General features: G+C 48.0%; 1 protein-coding gene across 17 annotated transcripts in view; it reads left to right on the top strand.

Annotated features, from left to right (window-relative positions):
- Window positions 1-14500, top strand: part of Dscam2 (Down syndrome cell adhesion molecule 2) — a 28775-nt gene extending 14275 nt beyond the window's left edge. The window contains exons 9-22 of one of the 17 annotated variants that reach the window (XM_033382438.1): window positions 1268-1540; window positions 3037-3321; window positions 6541-6660; window positions 6731-6904; window positions 6978-7128; window positions 7187-7467; window positions 7535-8020; window positions 8080-9396; window positions 9461-9748; window positions 9812-9961; window positions 10051-10211; window positions 10702-10828; window positions 11491-11581; window positions 12602-14500. In XM_033382438.1, the coding sequence (XP_033238329.1) occupies window positions 1268-1540; window positions 3037-3321; window positions 6541-6660; window positions 6731-6904; window positions 6978-7128; window positions 7187-7467; window positions 7535-8020; window positions 8080-9396; window positions 9461-9748; window positions 9812-9961; window positions 10051-10211; window positions 10702-10828; window positions 11491-11581; window positions 12602-13013 (4316 nt within the window). In that variant the 3' untranslated portion in view covers window positions 13014-14500. Of the gene's footprint in view, window positions 1-1267; window positions 1541-2175; window positions 2464-3036; window positions 3322-6540; window positions 6661-6730; window positions 6905-6977; window positions 7129-7186; window positions 7468-7531; window positions 8021-8079; window positions 9397-9460; window positions 9749-9811; window positions 9962-10050; window positions 10308-10701; window positions 10829-11133 lie in introns of all 17 variants that reach the window. The other 16 variants (XM_033382436.1, XM_033382437.1, XM_033382434.1 and 13 more) reach the window with 16 other exon arrangements.
- Window positions 14501-15644: the final 1144 nt, after the last annotated feature.

Genomic DNA, 15644 nt, shown 5'->3' with positions numbered 1-15644 from the left:
TCCGTTCTCTCGGCTCTCGTCTCTCGGCTGCAGTGCTTTTGGCCCACTCTGCACTGCCCGCACACCATCTGCCTTGTTTTTGCAAGAAATCAAATATTTTTGTGTCGCCAGGCAAACAAAATGGCGTTGCCAGGCACGGAAGAGGGAGGATTGAGGAGAGCAAGAGCGAGAGAGGAGACGAGGAGCGGAGGAGGAGCACAAACACAAAACGACAGCAGCGGCAAAGACTGCGCCATGTTTACAAAGTTTTGCAGTGGAAAAGTTAAAAAATAAAGTCAAGAAAACTCTGGTAGAAGCCAGCAGCGAATTTGTAATGCTCTACAAGACAAAATATTACGGAAAACTTGGAAAATAAATAGTTTAAAAAACAGATGGCAAAGTGCAGATAATCACTTTTCCTTCATCATAATGAAATAGAATCTTTACTGGACAACGCCGCAGAATACAAACAAAACAAAAAACTTAAAAGAAAGTTCGACTCTGCCGACAGTAATGTGACAAAAGTGATTCAAAAGAGAAACGGCTAAGCCTGATAATCAAACGGAAAGAAAGTTCTGCATACTTACAAGTCTGTTAACAATTTCCGCATGCCCCACGAACATTGTCTGCCTTTGGGAGCCGGAGAAAGGGGAGTGAATCCCACTCCCACCATCATCATTTAGTTTAGAGCCCTGCGATGTCGCTGATTGCGCGACTTGGTAATGGCGGTGATTACAAAAATCTCCTCCCGCCGTGCAATGCACGCCGGTATACACATCCACATGATCAGGGCATGGGACAGGGACAGGGACACGAACCACACGACTCACGTATGACATGCTCGAAAATTATGCATATTCTGCAGAAAAAAAATATATAGAATCCACAAGGAATCCAGAACCACAATCCCTTTACCACCCCAACTTCAACTTCCATTTTACACTCCCTCGACAGCCGCCAGGGCCGACATTTGCTGCATTATTTCCTTCCACGTTTCCCGAAAAGTGTTTTGGCATAGGGGAAGGGGCGGATGGGGAGGCAGGATATGCATATTACATTGTGAAATGCTTCCGGTTGCCCGACTCGTGGCTCCTGGCGCCTTGCTCACTGCTCCTTGCTGTTCCGCAAATGCAGTTGCAACTGAAGCTGTAGTTGTAGTTGTAGTTGTAGTTGTAGTTGCTTACTGAATTATTAAAAAAGCAACGTGCGCTCAAATCTGTTAAGCATTTGCATACCATCTCATTCTCTCGAAATATTTGCTCTCCTTCTGTCTTTCTCTGTGTCACAGGTCTACCGTACATTCGTCTGATTCCAAAGGTGACCGCCGTCTCCGGCGAAACATTGAATCTGAAGTGCCCCGTGGCCGGGTATCCCATCGAGGAGATCCACTGGGAGCGCGGCGGCCGGGAGCTGCCCGACGACATACGACAGCGTGTGCAGCCGGACGGCTCGCTGACCATCAGTCCCGTGCAGAAGAACTCCGATTCCGGCGTGTACACGTGCTGGGCCCGGAACAAGCAGGGCCACAGTGCCCGGCGCAGCGGCGAGGTGACGGTCATAGGTTAGTACTCGTACACTCCTCCTCGTATGTGAGGGCCCTGTGTTCCCCCAACGAAAGCACAGAGAAGAAGACCGGGTCGAGGTTGTTTTCTTTCACAGCTTTCTCCACAGCGATGACATCAGGCGGCGGCGGGCCACGAAACGAAACGAAACAAAACGAAACGAAGTGAAAATTGCATTTTAATTATTAACAGCAAACTAAGTAGTTTCCTATGGCGCTTCAGGCTTTCCTTTTGCCAACCTTTTTCCGTTCCATTCGGGTTTTTTCTGCTTCTGGTTCAGCTTAATTTTGTTTTGTTTCGGTCTTCTGTTCGGTTGGGTGTGTGTGTACTTTTTGGTCCTACTGTAATTAAGTATGCGCAATAATCTAAGCTTAAAAGTTTGTAAATTAAAAAAAAAAAATAAGGAAAAAAAAGAAAAAAAGGAAGCAGAGGGAGAAACAGTGTCGGGTCGAGTCCCTTTTTTCATCAGAGTTAATGTTAATGAATTCGCGCCCTAATGAAGCGCGACGCTGATTAAATTTTCATAATTCGCAACCTTTTGCCCCCTGGGCCAAGTCCGGGTGACGAGCAGCTCTGATTTGACTCCTTCTGCTTCCGTTTGTGCTCACCGAATGCTTGACCGAATCCCTTGCAGTGCCGCCGAAGCTTAGCCCCTTCCAAACGAACATCCTGCAGCTGAATATGGGTGATCGCGCCTCGCTCACCTGCTCCGTGGTGAAGGGCGACCTGCCGCTGACCATCAACTGGCGCAAGGACGGGCGCCCCATCGATCCCACGCAGCACATGTCCGTCAAGCAGGTGGACCAGTATAACAGCATCCTAGTCATCGAGAACCTGGGCAGCGACCACACCGGTAACTACTCCTGTGTGGTGCGGAACTCGGCGGCCGAGGTGGAGAACTCTCAGGCCCTCCTGGTCAACGGTAAACACATGAGCCGGCGGAGCACTCTCAGCACAGCCTGAGACAGCCTCCTACCGTTATCCCGTATACCGTATACCATATACCATATACCAGTAATCCTGTTTAGTTGCAATTTCAAGTAGTTGAGTTCTTTCCGTATGCACTTTGATTCATCACAAAAACACACAAGCAGACCACCCGTTGAAATGCATTGAAATATTCCTCCTTACTCTCTCCTCTGTAAATGATGTTTCGACTTTGGAATGTTTGTACAAATATCTGAGATAATACCATACTACATACTAAATACTACATACATACATAAATACCATTTAGTAGCGTTTTCATTCGAAATGTGTTAACAAAACTGCGAAGGTTTAGCTGTAAATCAATCTTCAAATACGTATACCAATCGACTCATTAACCAATTCCACACAAACGAAAAGCAAATGAAACCCGAACAGCGATCGCGCGTTGCAACGTGGGAATCAACGAGGATTCGTCATCTGTTTCAACAGTGTCTGCAGTCATCAGTGGTGGACTCCTCATCCAGATCCATTCTTAACCAGTTTCGCATGATCTTTCCTCTTGCAGTGCCGCCGAGCATAGAACCCTTCGCCTTCCAGGAGGGCCTGGCCGAGGGCATGCGCACTCGCACCGTCTGCGGTGTGTCGCGGGGCGACGCGCCCCTGAAGCTCATCTGGCTGAAGGACGGCGAGCCGCTGCCCGATCTGCTGGGGGCCAATGTGACCATGCTAGATCAGTACAGCTCGCTTCTGAGCATTCCGTCGCTGTCGGCCACGCACTCCGGGGAGTACACGTGCGTGGCCAAGAATCCGGCGGCCGAGATCAAGTACACAGCTCTGTTGCAGGTCAAAGGTAGCGTACAAGGTTACACACTGAACACACTGAACGCCCACCTCAACGCCCAACCCCCAACCCCCAACCCCAAAACATATCCGATCCACACACACAATACACGAATATTAACTAAGCGATCTTCACTTGCCCCTCAATAACTTTTTGCTTTCCCGCTGATGTATTCAAGAAAAGCTTCTTACTGGTTATTTTCCGTTCTTGATGATATGTATATTTTTTTGGTTGATTTTTAAATAAACTAAGCTTTTGACAAGCTTTTGGGGCAGCTCAACGCTGCCCCACCCCACCAGCTCTGGCTCTAGCCCGGGCCCGAGCCCGAACGTGCTTTGATTTTTTGAATCTCACAAAAGAAAAACTCCCGAAAGCCCCGAAAGCCCGATCATAACTAAATGAAAGCCCTGCCCTCCGCTTAAAAACCCAACATCAAAACTAATCAACAAATACGTATAAGAGTCCATCCACCCTTAAGTCGCTTTGGCACGCTGTGGGTTTTTTGACAACAGTCTCTCACCAGGTAAACCGTTTAACTGCACTGCTTCTTATGCGCTTCGTAACCAAAAACCAAAAACCGAAACAAAACAAACAAAAAATCCTTATAAAATTCATACACACATAATCCAGTACTCGTATTATATAATGTATATTTTTATTTGCTGAATATCATTTGAGTGGCTTCTTAAACGACAGTCGCGACAGGTGCACTATCCAGCTCTCGCACCGAAAATATGTAAAAGGGGACTCCACCAGTCTCCCCCATTCAAATTGAGTTTGTGGGAGTTTGGAGAGCGCACTGCATTCGTGATGCGCTGTAATTTATAATTTATACAAATACTCATGCATAAATATGGAAAATAAGCTGCTTTAAGATTCATTTGCTTTATTCGCTTCATACATTTTTTGGTTGCCGCCTTTTCGCCTTTCGCCTTTTGCCTTCGCCTTCGCCTCCGTCGCTGCTGATGTTGATGATGCTACTGCCGCTGCCGCTGCCGCACTCTATCGCTCTGTCGCTGCTGCTGCTGTTGCTGCTGCATCTAGAAAATACTGGAGAAATGCAAAAACTTCCATTTGTTCTGCTCATTTTTGTTCCGTTCTCCCTTTTTCACCCATCCCCCAAATCCCTTGATGTGCTGTTCTGTGCTTAATTAACGAACGAGTGAAACAAAGCAAACGCTGAAAAAGAATGAAAGAGCTACAAATCCCCCGAAGATGCCACAAAACACGCGCTTAAGCTTCTATTCGGCTTTGGTCACTCTAATTGCTCTAACTCTCTCTCCTCTCTCGTTTGTGTGTGCGTGTGCTTGCGTCTGTGTGATTGTTAGTGCTAGTGCGAGTGACTGTACCCAAATGCATAAACATAATCTTGTTGCAGAGCAAAAAAAAACACCATCCATACATACCACTGATAATAAAAGAACAGAACCACAAAACGAGATGAAAGAAGAAACAAAACAAAAAACCAAATAAATAGATAAGATTTAAAGCTTCGCAGTATTTGCTAATGTAGTTAGAATGAGTGTTTGTTTGTTCCTGTTCCTGTTCCTGTTCCACCCCATAGCTAGTGCACTTTTTGTTTCCGCATGCAAACTGTACATAGGATGCATACGATACTGCCGACTGCCGACTACCGACTACCGACTGGCGACTGCCTTGCATGCGCGTACTGCTGTGCAAAATGAATTTTCATTTCCATTTATCTATGAGTTGCTTGCTATCTCTCTTCCGTTCTTAAGCCCCTGCTTTCAGTTTGTTTTCCGTTGAACGATTATATGCTTTCCACACCCAAAAATTGCTCCGCAAAGCGCTTTTCCAGGGGGCAATTAAGTATATCCATTTGACGAATACAAATCCAAAATTTAATTTATTTTATCAGTTTTCCCCATGCTTGATTTCCCAGGCTGCTGTTGCTCCGGCTGCTGCTGCTGCTGCTACTGCTGTTGTTGTGTGCAATGATTTTTCCCCCGCATTCGAAATATACGAGTATTATCATATCTAACCCGCTTTGTATCGTGCCAACAAGAATTCTGCAAAAATACCCAAAAAAAAAAACAAACAAAAAGAAAGAAATTAAATCAACAGAAATGCTTTTAATTAATGCCTGGCTGGACCCTGGGGCCAGCTGATAATTTCATTTATTGCGCGTATATTTGATCCTTGTGTGGCTTTAATTTTAATTAATATTTTTTGTTATTTTGTTAGCGCTGCACAAACAAAAGCCTGGCAATTAAATGCAGCTGCTAAGTAAACATTTTCATTGGCCTCATGATTTATGGAACATTTTCAAAAAACCACTCACTGGGCGGAGGCGTGGCCTATCGGGGAGATTATTTGTGGAATTTTCAGTTTTATTGGTTCGCTTTTTTCGTGTTTCGCCTGTGTTTTGTTAGCTGCGTGTCCAAAACTACTATAAAAACCCACACATAACGTTACATTTTTTGTTGCGAATTCCATAATTTCGATGCAAATATATTTTCCATTTTCAATTTTCCATTGCGCTTCTGGCATGCCTTTGTTTTCTAATTTATGCGCAAAATATACCAGAATATATTTAAATCTTTTTTTGCGAATTTGTTGTCCCACAAACAACGAACAGCGAGGCACAGAGCGTGGGCGAAAATAACAAAACTTAAATGTGAATAAAATTAAAATTCTACTTTAAATTCAAATAAATATAAAAATAAAAATCCTTGCACACCAACAAATCACATTAAAACGTTAAATCATTTTCCCTTGGATATCCCCTAATAAAATAATCTTAAATAATGAACAACAAACAAACAAAAGCATCGACTTCTATCATTTTTCGATTTTTGACTAAGTTGCATATGAAAACTGATTTTGTATTTGATTTTGAAGCAAACCAACCACCCGAGCAAACTATCCTTTTGTACATTAGTTGAAAGTTCCTCCTACTACATACCATACTCTATATGCTACCAAGTTTTCTACCAAGTTTTTACATTTGTGCTAGGCACAAGGAAATCCAAAAGAACGTAAACCAAAATTATTTTCTGCCGTTTTTACTTTGCCAGAACTCTTCACTTTTCCTCTCTCTCTCTCTCTCATTCTGTCTCTGTCTATATCTCTCCATATCTCTATCTATCTATCTCTAAGAACCTTTACTCTTTCTATATGTCCTAGCATTTTTCATTTGAATACAGATCGAATTTTCGAAACTCTATTAACCACCATATTGCATTACATTACCCATACGCCCCGTAGTGCCACCGCGCTGGATTGTCGAGCCGGCGGACGCGAATGTCGAGCGTAATCGGCACATTATGCTGCACTGCCAGGCCCAGGGCGTTCCCACGCCCAGCATTGTCTGGAAGAAGGCCACAGGTGAGACCACCACCCACAGAGCGGGATCCCCCAATAGCCAAAAGTTTCACCCATTCTCACCCGCTCGCAGGCAGCAAATCTGGAGAGTACGAGGAAGTTCGGGAACGTCCCTTCACCAAGCTCCTGGCCAACGGGTCGCTGCTGCTGCAGCACGTGAAGGAGGATCGGGAGGGATTCTATCTGTGCCAAGCCAACAATGGCATCGGCACTGGCATCGGAAAGGTCATACAACTGAAAGTGAACTGTGAGTATCTGCCGAGTGTGGGGGGGAGTGTTGGGTCCACAGGGTGATTAAACTTCGACTCTCACATCTGCAGCCTCGCCGTACTTCTCCTCCACGTCCCGCTCGGTCACCGTGAAGAAGGGCGACACGGCGCTGCTGCAGTGCGCCGTGAGCGGCGACAAGCCGATTAACATCGTGTGGATGCGCTCTGGCAAGAACACCCTTAACCCGTCGACCAACTACAAGTGAGTGCAGTCCTCCTATAAACGTAATGGGGAGCCTCAGTTTAATCATTGCTTCCAGGATATCCGTCAAGCAGGAGGCCACTCCGGACGGAGTCTCTGCGGAGCTCCAAATACGCACCGTGGACGCCACCGACAGTGGGCCGTATTTCTGCAGGGCCAGCAATCTGTACGGCAACGATCAGCAGCTGGTGCAGTTGCAGGTCCAAGAGCCGCCACAGCCACCCAGCGTTCTGGAAGCGGCCATGATTAGCAGTCGATCGGTGAACCTCAAGTGGCAGCCCAAATCCCTGGGCACAGGCGATGTTTCCAAATACCTGGTGGAGTACCGGGAGGCCGATCGTAAGAGGGCACAGCACTTCCTCACAAAGATTTATGATATATTTTCTGCCATCTATCTCTCTAGCAGCATTGTTCGTGGAACAGTGGCAGCAGCTGGAGGTCAAGGATCCGCCCTCGTTTAACGCTTTGATAGAGAACCTGAAGCCGGCCACGAAGTACGCCTTCAGGGTTATAGCCGAGGGCAATGCTGGACGCAGTGCACCCAGCCAGGAGCTGATTGTCCGCACCGAGCCGCAGCGCCCAGCGGGCCCGCCTCTTAATCTCTCCGCCAGACCTCTGTCCTCCACCGAGCTCCTGATCAGCTGGGTGGCTCCACTGCCAGAGCTCCGACACGGCGACATCCAGGGCTACAATGTGGGCTACAAGCTGGCCAGCTCCGGGAACACGGCCTACAACTTCACCTCCGTTTCGGGCGACGGCGATGGTGGCAGCGGGGAGCTCCTACTGAGCGGACTGGCGAAGTTTGCCCGCTACAACGTCGTGGTGCAGGCCTTCAATCAGGTGGGACCTGGACCCCTCTCCGAGCCAAGCGCTGCGCAGACCATGGAAGATGGTGAGTGTCCTTGGAATCCCCTCAGTCTTTCAGAGATATCAATGCTTTCTCCGCTTCAGTACCCAGTCGTCCCCCGGAGGATGTGCGCTGTGCCGCCCTGTCCTCGCAGTCGCTGCAGGTCTCCTGGCAGCCGCCCCCGATATACCACACGAACGGACTACTGCAGGGCTACAAGCTGGTCTTCGAGCCCATCATGGACGACATTCTGCCCAGCAAGGACGAGGTGGAGTCCCGCAAGACAACGGCCCTGACAATGGTGCTGACGGGTCTGCGAAAGTACACGAACTACAGCATCCAGGTGCTGGCCCACACACGCATGGGAGACGGATCCGTGTCCAAGGCCCTGTTCTGTCACAGCGAGGAGGATGTACCCGAGGCGCCGGCAGACATCAAGGTGGTGGTGAGCTCCACGCAGTCGCTGTACATCTCCTGGCTGCCGCCCACCGAACCCAATGGAGTCATCACCAAGTACAGTCTGTACACGCGTGTGGTCAATGGCCGGGAGGAGCTGAACAACGAGAAGCGGAGCCTGCCGTCGCAGCAGCACTTCTACGAGTCGAAGGGCCTGCATCCCCACATGGAGTACCAGTTCTGGGTGACGGCCAGCACCCGCGTGGGAGAGGGTAAGAGCTCCAGGGTAGTCTCGCAGATAACCACCAACCGTGTGCCGGCCAGGATCATCTCCTTCGGAGGCCCAGCAGTACGGCCCTGGCGCGCCACAGTCACGCTGCCCTGCACGGCGGTCGGCAAGCCCAAGCGTGAGTGGTTCAAGTCGGACGTGGCCCTCCGCCAAGGCGGCCTGCACAACTCCCAGCTGCTGGACTCGGGCGATCTGATCATCAACAACCTCCAGCTGGCCGATGGGGGCAACTACAGCTGTCAGGTGGATAATGGCATTGGCACGGACCGCCTCACCCACACGCTGGTGGTGCAGGTGCCGCCCTCCGCTCCGGTCCTCTATGTGACCAGCGCCACCTCCAGCAGCATCCTGATGCACTGGAAGTGCGGCTTCACCGGCAACGCCCCCATCACTGGATACACCCTGTTCTACCGCCGCGGCTCGGGTAACACGGACGAGATGCAGCTCTCGCGGCACGCCTCCAGCCACGAACTGAAGGGATTGGTCTGCGGCAGCACCTACCAAATTCACCTGAGCGCCCAGAACAAAGTAGGAACCTCGCCCACCAGCATCATGCTGCACGTGCGCACCCAGGGCCAGGCCCCGGGCATGCCCGCCTCCACGAGTCTGCTGGCCCCCAACTCCACATCGGTGCTTATCCGCCTCCACACCTGGCCGGACAATGGCTGCCCCCTGATGTACTTTGTGCTGCAGTACCGCGCCATGACTGACGATCCCGAAACGGAGTGGGTGCTAGGTGAGTGTCTGATTGATATCCATGGATTATTCGCTGATCTCATTCCTTGACGTTCCTTTTGCAGTGTCCAATGCCCTGAAACCGCAGCGACGCGTTGTGGTGCCCAATCTGCAGCCGTCGACGCTCTATCAGATGCGCATGGAGGCTCACAATGTGGCCGGGGCATCGCAGGCGGAGTTCTCGTTCGTGACCCTGACCAAGGACGGCGACCCACCGCCGCCGGAGATCGTGCAGCGGGGCCAGCGAGGTCCGACCGTCTTCTATGGAAACATCAACCTGCTGATACCCAGCATAGCGGCGCTCTCGGGCATGATCTGCACCATCGCCATGGTCATCATTTGCTACAGGCACAGTAAGTATAAAGGCGGGGAGGAGGCGGCCGGGAAGGGTAAGGTGACTCTCCTAATTGACTCAGTTCTGCCCCCTGCTCCATCGCCCGCAGAGCAAAGCAACCAAATACAAAAGGAGTCGCTGGAGAATCGGGCCAATTCGGAGGCAGCGCAGCGTGAGCGCTACTACGCCACCATCCACAAGGTGTCCATGCAGAACAATGACAAGATTCCAGGTATGTCATGGAGTGGAGTGCTGTCACTCGATCTCAAAAAGCACTCTCTGTCTCATTGCCGCCGGTCGGTCTCTCGGTATATTTCGCAGAAACCTCCGAGGACATCTCGCCGTATGCCACATTCCAGCTGTCGGAGGCGGGCAATATGTCCCAGCCGCACCACAGCGGGCCGGCCAACACGCTGCTGCACTCGTTCATGTACCACGAGAGGGCCTTGGCCGAGGGCTGTTCATCGCCACCACCAGCTGCGGTACTAAAACCAACCACCCATCACCACCACCACCACAACCAACGTCCTCCAAAGACAATTCATAATTATTATCAGACCTCACCGTTTCATAATATCGTGCGTTTGTTTAATCATTTCCTTGATTTAGCTCTCTCTCTCTCTTTGTCTCTTTGTACTCGTACCTCTGTCAGTGGTTCGACAATTAGTGTTTTTCCCAGTAATAATGTAACGTGCTTTTTATGTTGTTCTGCTCGATTATCCTTTGTTTTATCCCCGATATACCATATTCCCGAGAATCCCTTAATTGCAATGCCATAATTGTATGCCGTACGAAGGGGGGCGAGTGCTTGCCCCCTGCATCGTGTCACCTGCCAATCTTCCAATCTTGAGTTATCCTTTGTTCGTTTCGAGAGGCGCTCCATCCCCAGGCGCTTCCGTAGTCGCTAGTTTCAGCCACCGGCCGACCGGCAGACAGACCCCACTAATTCCCTTTGCTCTGTTCCATGTGCAGTCGAAGAACCGAAGACGCCACTCGCGCAAGACAGAGCCGGAGAGCGAGGAGTCGGAGTCGGACCAGGACCAGTTGACCTCCAGTCGCACCGAGTCCTCCAACCAGCACGAGGGCAAGATCAAGCACAGTAAGTTCATGTCGTGAGGTTATACGAGTGTACTCGTATTTATTCTTTCTTTCTGATCGGATGGGTTTGAATGGGAAGTGGCAAAACCTTTCCATTCAAATAATCGAAACTAACGTATTATTTGGCTTTCCTTTCTCTTGTACATTGAGGGAGAGCACAACACACCTGTAATCCATGTATCTAAATATTGTCTTATGTGTTCCTCTAAGGGAGTGCTCTCCCTCAATGTAGCTTTTGTTTTGGAGGCTTTGAAATGATGTAATCTGCCAGCTCTGCTCTCTTCTTGTGTTGCTTTGTTTTTGCAGACTCTAGACTAATTCAACACTTTCCAAATCACAATATCTCGATAACCTATCTGTAGTATGTCGTACAGCAGACATGCCACACATGCCACATCCACTGACACAGCACCAAAATCAACACCAAACGAATCCGAATCCGAATCAGAATCAGAATCAGACCAACACCAAGACTATGTTAGCCCTAAGATTAGACCTAAGTTAGCGCTAAGCTGTTTTGTTTGTGCCCCATTCCGAACAACAACTCTCTCTATCTGCCCGATATTTTCGTTTCTTTTCTCCTCCGTTCTTTTCTTCCTCTCGCTCCGAACCGAACCGAACCGAACCAAACCGATCCGACCGTATCGTTGTGTTGTGTTGCAGGCATCATCTACCATGGAGCACAATCAAGCACATCCTCCGACCTGTCGCCAATGTCCGAGCAAAAGTCACTGCCACGACGCGGTCGCTCCAGGTATCATCATCAGCAATATCAGTTTTCCACCAACACCACACCGCGCCACCACAACAGCAACAAAATGAACAACAACACCACAAACACCACTGCCACAAATACAGCCACATCATCCGGCAACTCGAGCAAAATTCTATCTCCACGCGGCGTTGGCGGCGTAGGCGGCGTTGGCGGCAATCTGAAATCCATATCGAGCACCTTCAAATCACAAGACTCCATACAATGCCACATACCCACATTGGTCAAATCGCCATCGATCAGCACACAGCAACAGAAACAGTTCCACAAACAGCAGATAAATAGCCAAAACCACAATCAGAACCATAACCCCAACCAGACCAGTAGTAGTTTGAAGCAACAGCAGCCCCTCTTGATCACGCCCAAGCTCCACCAGCTCGAGTCCGTCCCGTCGTCGTCGATGCATGTGAATGGACAGGAGCTGGTGGGCCTCGATGGCGTTGTCGGTAGTCCCCTCGCATCCGTTGTGCCTGTGACTTGCATGCCCCCATCCTCACAGTTCCGACCCATTCCACACAAGTCCATTATGCCCGCGCATGAGCCACCGCACCACCATCACCATCAGGGCGTCGCCGCCAGCAGCGGCACGCTCCTGAACCCCTCGACGGCCCTGCTCTCGTCCAAGTTCTTTACAGCGCCCACGCTGCCCAAATAGGATACGGCCAATGGGGGGAGTGAATATGTTGGCAGGGAGGCCATGGCCATGGGAATAGGTGGCGGGGGAGTTGGAGGCGGTGGTGGCTTCGGCTACGACAGCGGCGAGATCTCCTGCACCTACATGGATCCCATAGATCAGACATGAGACTTGGCCTACGGTGAGGTGTGTGGACCCGAGGGAGCCCATTAATCTGGCCCGACACACACCACCACCAACACCACAACAACAAAACCACTAAGTCTTAACTGAAAGCTTGAGCTGTGGTTGCTCTTGCACCAACTCTCACCAACCAACTCTGGACTCTCTCTTGTGTCTTGTCCCCCTCCACACGCTTCCACATGCAGGGCTGGCATCCTGCGAACGCTGCATCCGCTCCAGCTGCAGGCCGAGTGCACTCCCGGTGCCTTCCACCACGCCGAGGAGGGGCTGGGCGAGCGCATCGAGCTGGCAGAGGTGGAGTGCGATGTGGACACGATCAAGAAGCTAAAGCTCGGCCAGCGATCCTCGCTCTGGTCGCGCCCCTCCTCCACCACATCCCAGTTGCAGCAGGAGCACCAACAGCAGCAGCAGCAGCAGCACCAGCAGCAGCAGCAGCAGCAACGCCAACAGCAGCAGCCACCACACAAGAGGGCGCATTCCAAGTCGCCGCAACCGCAGCAACAGCAGCCATTGCAACAACCACGCCCACAACAACATTCACCCGCTCCAGGCCAGAAATTGCTTAGCGAGAAATCGGATTACTCGATATCCGTCTGAGACATTGGTAAGATCTGATCCCAGGATCAGCACATAGGATGAGGCCCCGCCCCGAGGCAATAGCAGGAAAAAGTAGGGAATTGAGCTATTCCGCAGCCGGGCCGTTTTTTTGTACATTTTATAATGCATTTTTTATCTTGCCCAGAAACCCTGAACACCCTGAACACCCTGAACTCCCTGAACCCAGAGCCTCCTCTCACCCGGTTGACCCCGTAACCAGTTTGCCAATCCAAAACCTCACGAAACCTCCCTCCCCCCCAGTCACACAATGACACAGTGAAAACTTTCGGACAATCAATATCAAAATTCTGCACAACCATCCAAAACGAGAATACTCAAAAAAACACATCCCATTGCAATCTCTCTCCTACCCCGTATATAGAGGTCATAATCGTACTCGTAATCGTACTCGTACCCACATACTATATCTAAGTATTAACGATTGTGCATGCCCGTACGTATGTACATACATACTCGTACTCGTACTCGTACTCGTACATATATATGTATATATATATGTGTGTATGTATATGGCATGTGTCCAGAACCCAGGTCAGTTGTCGAACTTCCACAAATGTTGTATGTACATACATATACTAACGTAGTCTTTTAAGCATACCTATTAACATCTAATAACAACTAATGCGTGTATCACTCGAAACTGTAACTCAAACTACTAACTGCAAAAAAACAAAACAAAAAAACAACTCAACTATCGAATACTAGCTTGGTATTGTAGAGGTATCGAATTGTACTCGTACCGTACCCGAACTGTCTTTCATCGTGTGTACTCGTACTCGTACTGAATACTTTTTTTTATAGGCTGCTACTCCTAAGTAGTTCTGTGGGTTTGAGTTTTTAGCGCTAGCATCGGGCGAAAGCGAGGAATCTAAGACATAACTCAGATCTATGCTGTGTACAAATTTATATGTATTGGATATTTACGATTTACGATTATAAATGTATGTGGGTGTGTATGAATGTCTAAATAATGCTCACACATATATGTATGTACGTATGTATATGCACACCGAGATATACAAAAGCGAAGGATCTACTTATCTAGTTGTTAGCGAATCTACATATTGATATATTTTGTAAATAACCAAAAGGCAACCACGTAAAAGGACTGACAATGATGCATGCATGACATGACTCCAAGGAAACCAACAGAAATCACAATGAACATGTTAACTAAATGTAGCTCGAAGTACATATGTACATATGTGCATACATATGGTATATAGTAGGTAACATATGTACAATGTCGAGTGTGTCGCCAGCTGAAGCAGTATTCATATATAATATGACACGATTAGTGTTTCCATTACAGTAACTGTCGTTCGTCTAGTTGTAGATAATTTTTTTTTAAAAGAATGAAAAGAATGTGAAGCGAAAGTAGAATCAAATACCAAATCGTAATCAAACTTTGAAATATTACAAAACACTCAATCAAGAGGCAGCAGCAGTACAGAACGCCAAGTTAAGAGCAGACAAGCAAACTACAAATTAATATAACTCTTAGTTTGTATCGAATAATCCACATAATACGAGTACATAGCTGTATTTTAACTAGTCTACGAATACATAAGAAATCCATATACCAAATACCACATACCACAACCGCAGCCAGAATTAAATAAGGAACAGATCAGACCCCTTTCGGAACCATGTGCCAAAATTTGTTTTTAGACAAAGCTCTCTTAAATTATACAATACCAGTACAATAAATAAGTAAGCCACTAAATCCACAAGACAAACTGAAGATTAAGGTGTTCACTTGAGGCAATTTATGGGGCATTAATTCTTTCGAGTCCCATTTACTGCAGAACAACAGAGATCCAGGGATCCGAGCACTCTTTATTTATATTGCCGCACTAGCGCTGCAGATGTTTAGTCCGTTTTTTATATGAATTTATTTATACGATACAAAGAAATGGTTTATTACATTCACATCGAATTTTACGAATTTATTAAACAACAGCAAAGTCTACAAATCAAAAGAGAAATTACTTAATAGATCACAATCAAAACGAGAAGCAACAACAAAAAAAAAAAACCAAATATAATAAGTGAAAAACAATTTTTTTTTTGTTTTACATATAATTAGCACAACAACTACAAAATAAAACTATTAATGTAAAAACCAACAGCATTTAAAAAATATAAGAAATATTTAAAAATAAAATAAAATACCCAGCATTTTTCATGGAAATTAGCAGCAGTATGACCTCATCAGCATAGCCGTGTCTGCGAATGCTAGACATCTGATTTCTAAACATTTACAGAGCAAACTTTGCGATAACGTTAAAAAGTTCCCTATAAAAGCCCTAAGATGCCTGATCGCTTTAAGCAGTATAATTAGTCTCTTCAAGGGAATCGGATTAAGCCAGAACAATTCTCTTCGAATTAGATGAAAAATAGTCCAAAAATGTTGCAACCTGCTAGCGGAGCACGTAAGATAACTGCCGATGGAAAGATACCCAAAGCTTGCCGAAATTGCAGCGGACTATTGCCCCGTCACGCACCTGTAGAGGTTGAGGACATGGGATCACACTTGAAACAACTCCAGAGGGCAAAGACTACGCCGGAATCTGGAAGGCACGGAATATGGAAGAATTTCACTTCTAT

The sequence above is a fragment of the Drosophila pseudoobscura genome, chromosome X (genome assembly GCF_009870125.1).
Source record: "Drosophila pseudoobscura strain MV-25-SWS-2005 chromosome X, UCI_Dpse_MV25, whole genome shotgun sequence".
Classification (NCBI taxonomy): Eukaryota; Metazoa; Arthropoda; class Insecta; order Diptera; family Drosophilidae; genus Drosophila; species Drosophila pseudoobscura.
This window is presented reverse-complemented; position numbering and strand designations above follow the sequence as displayed.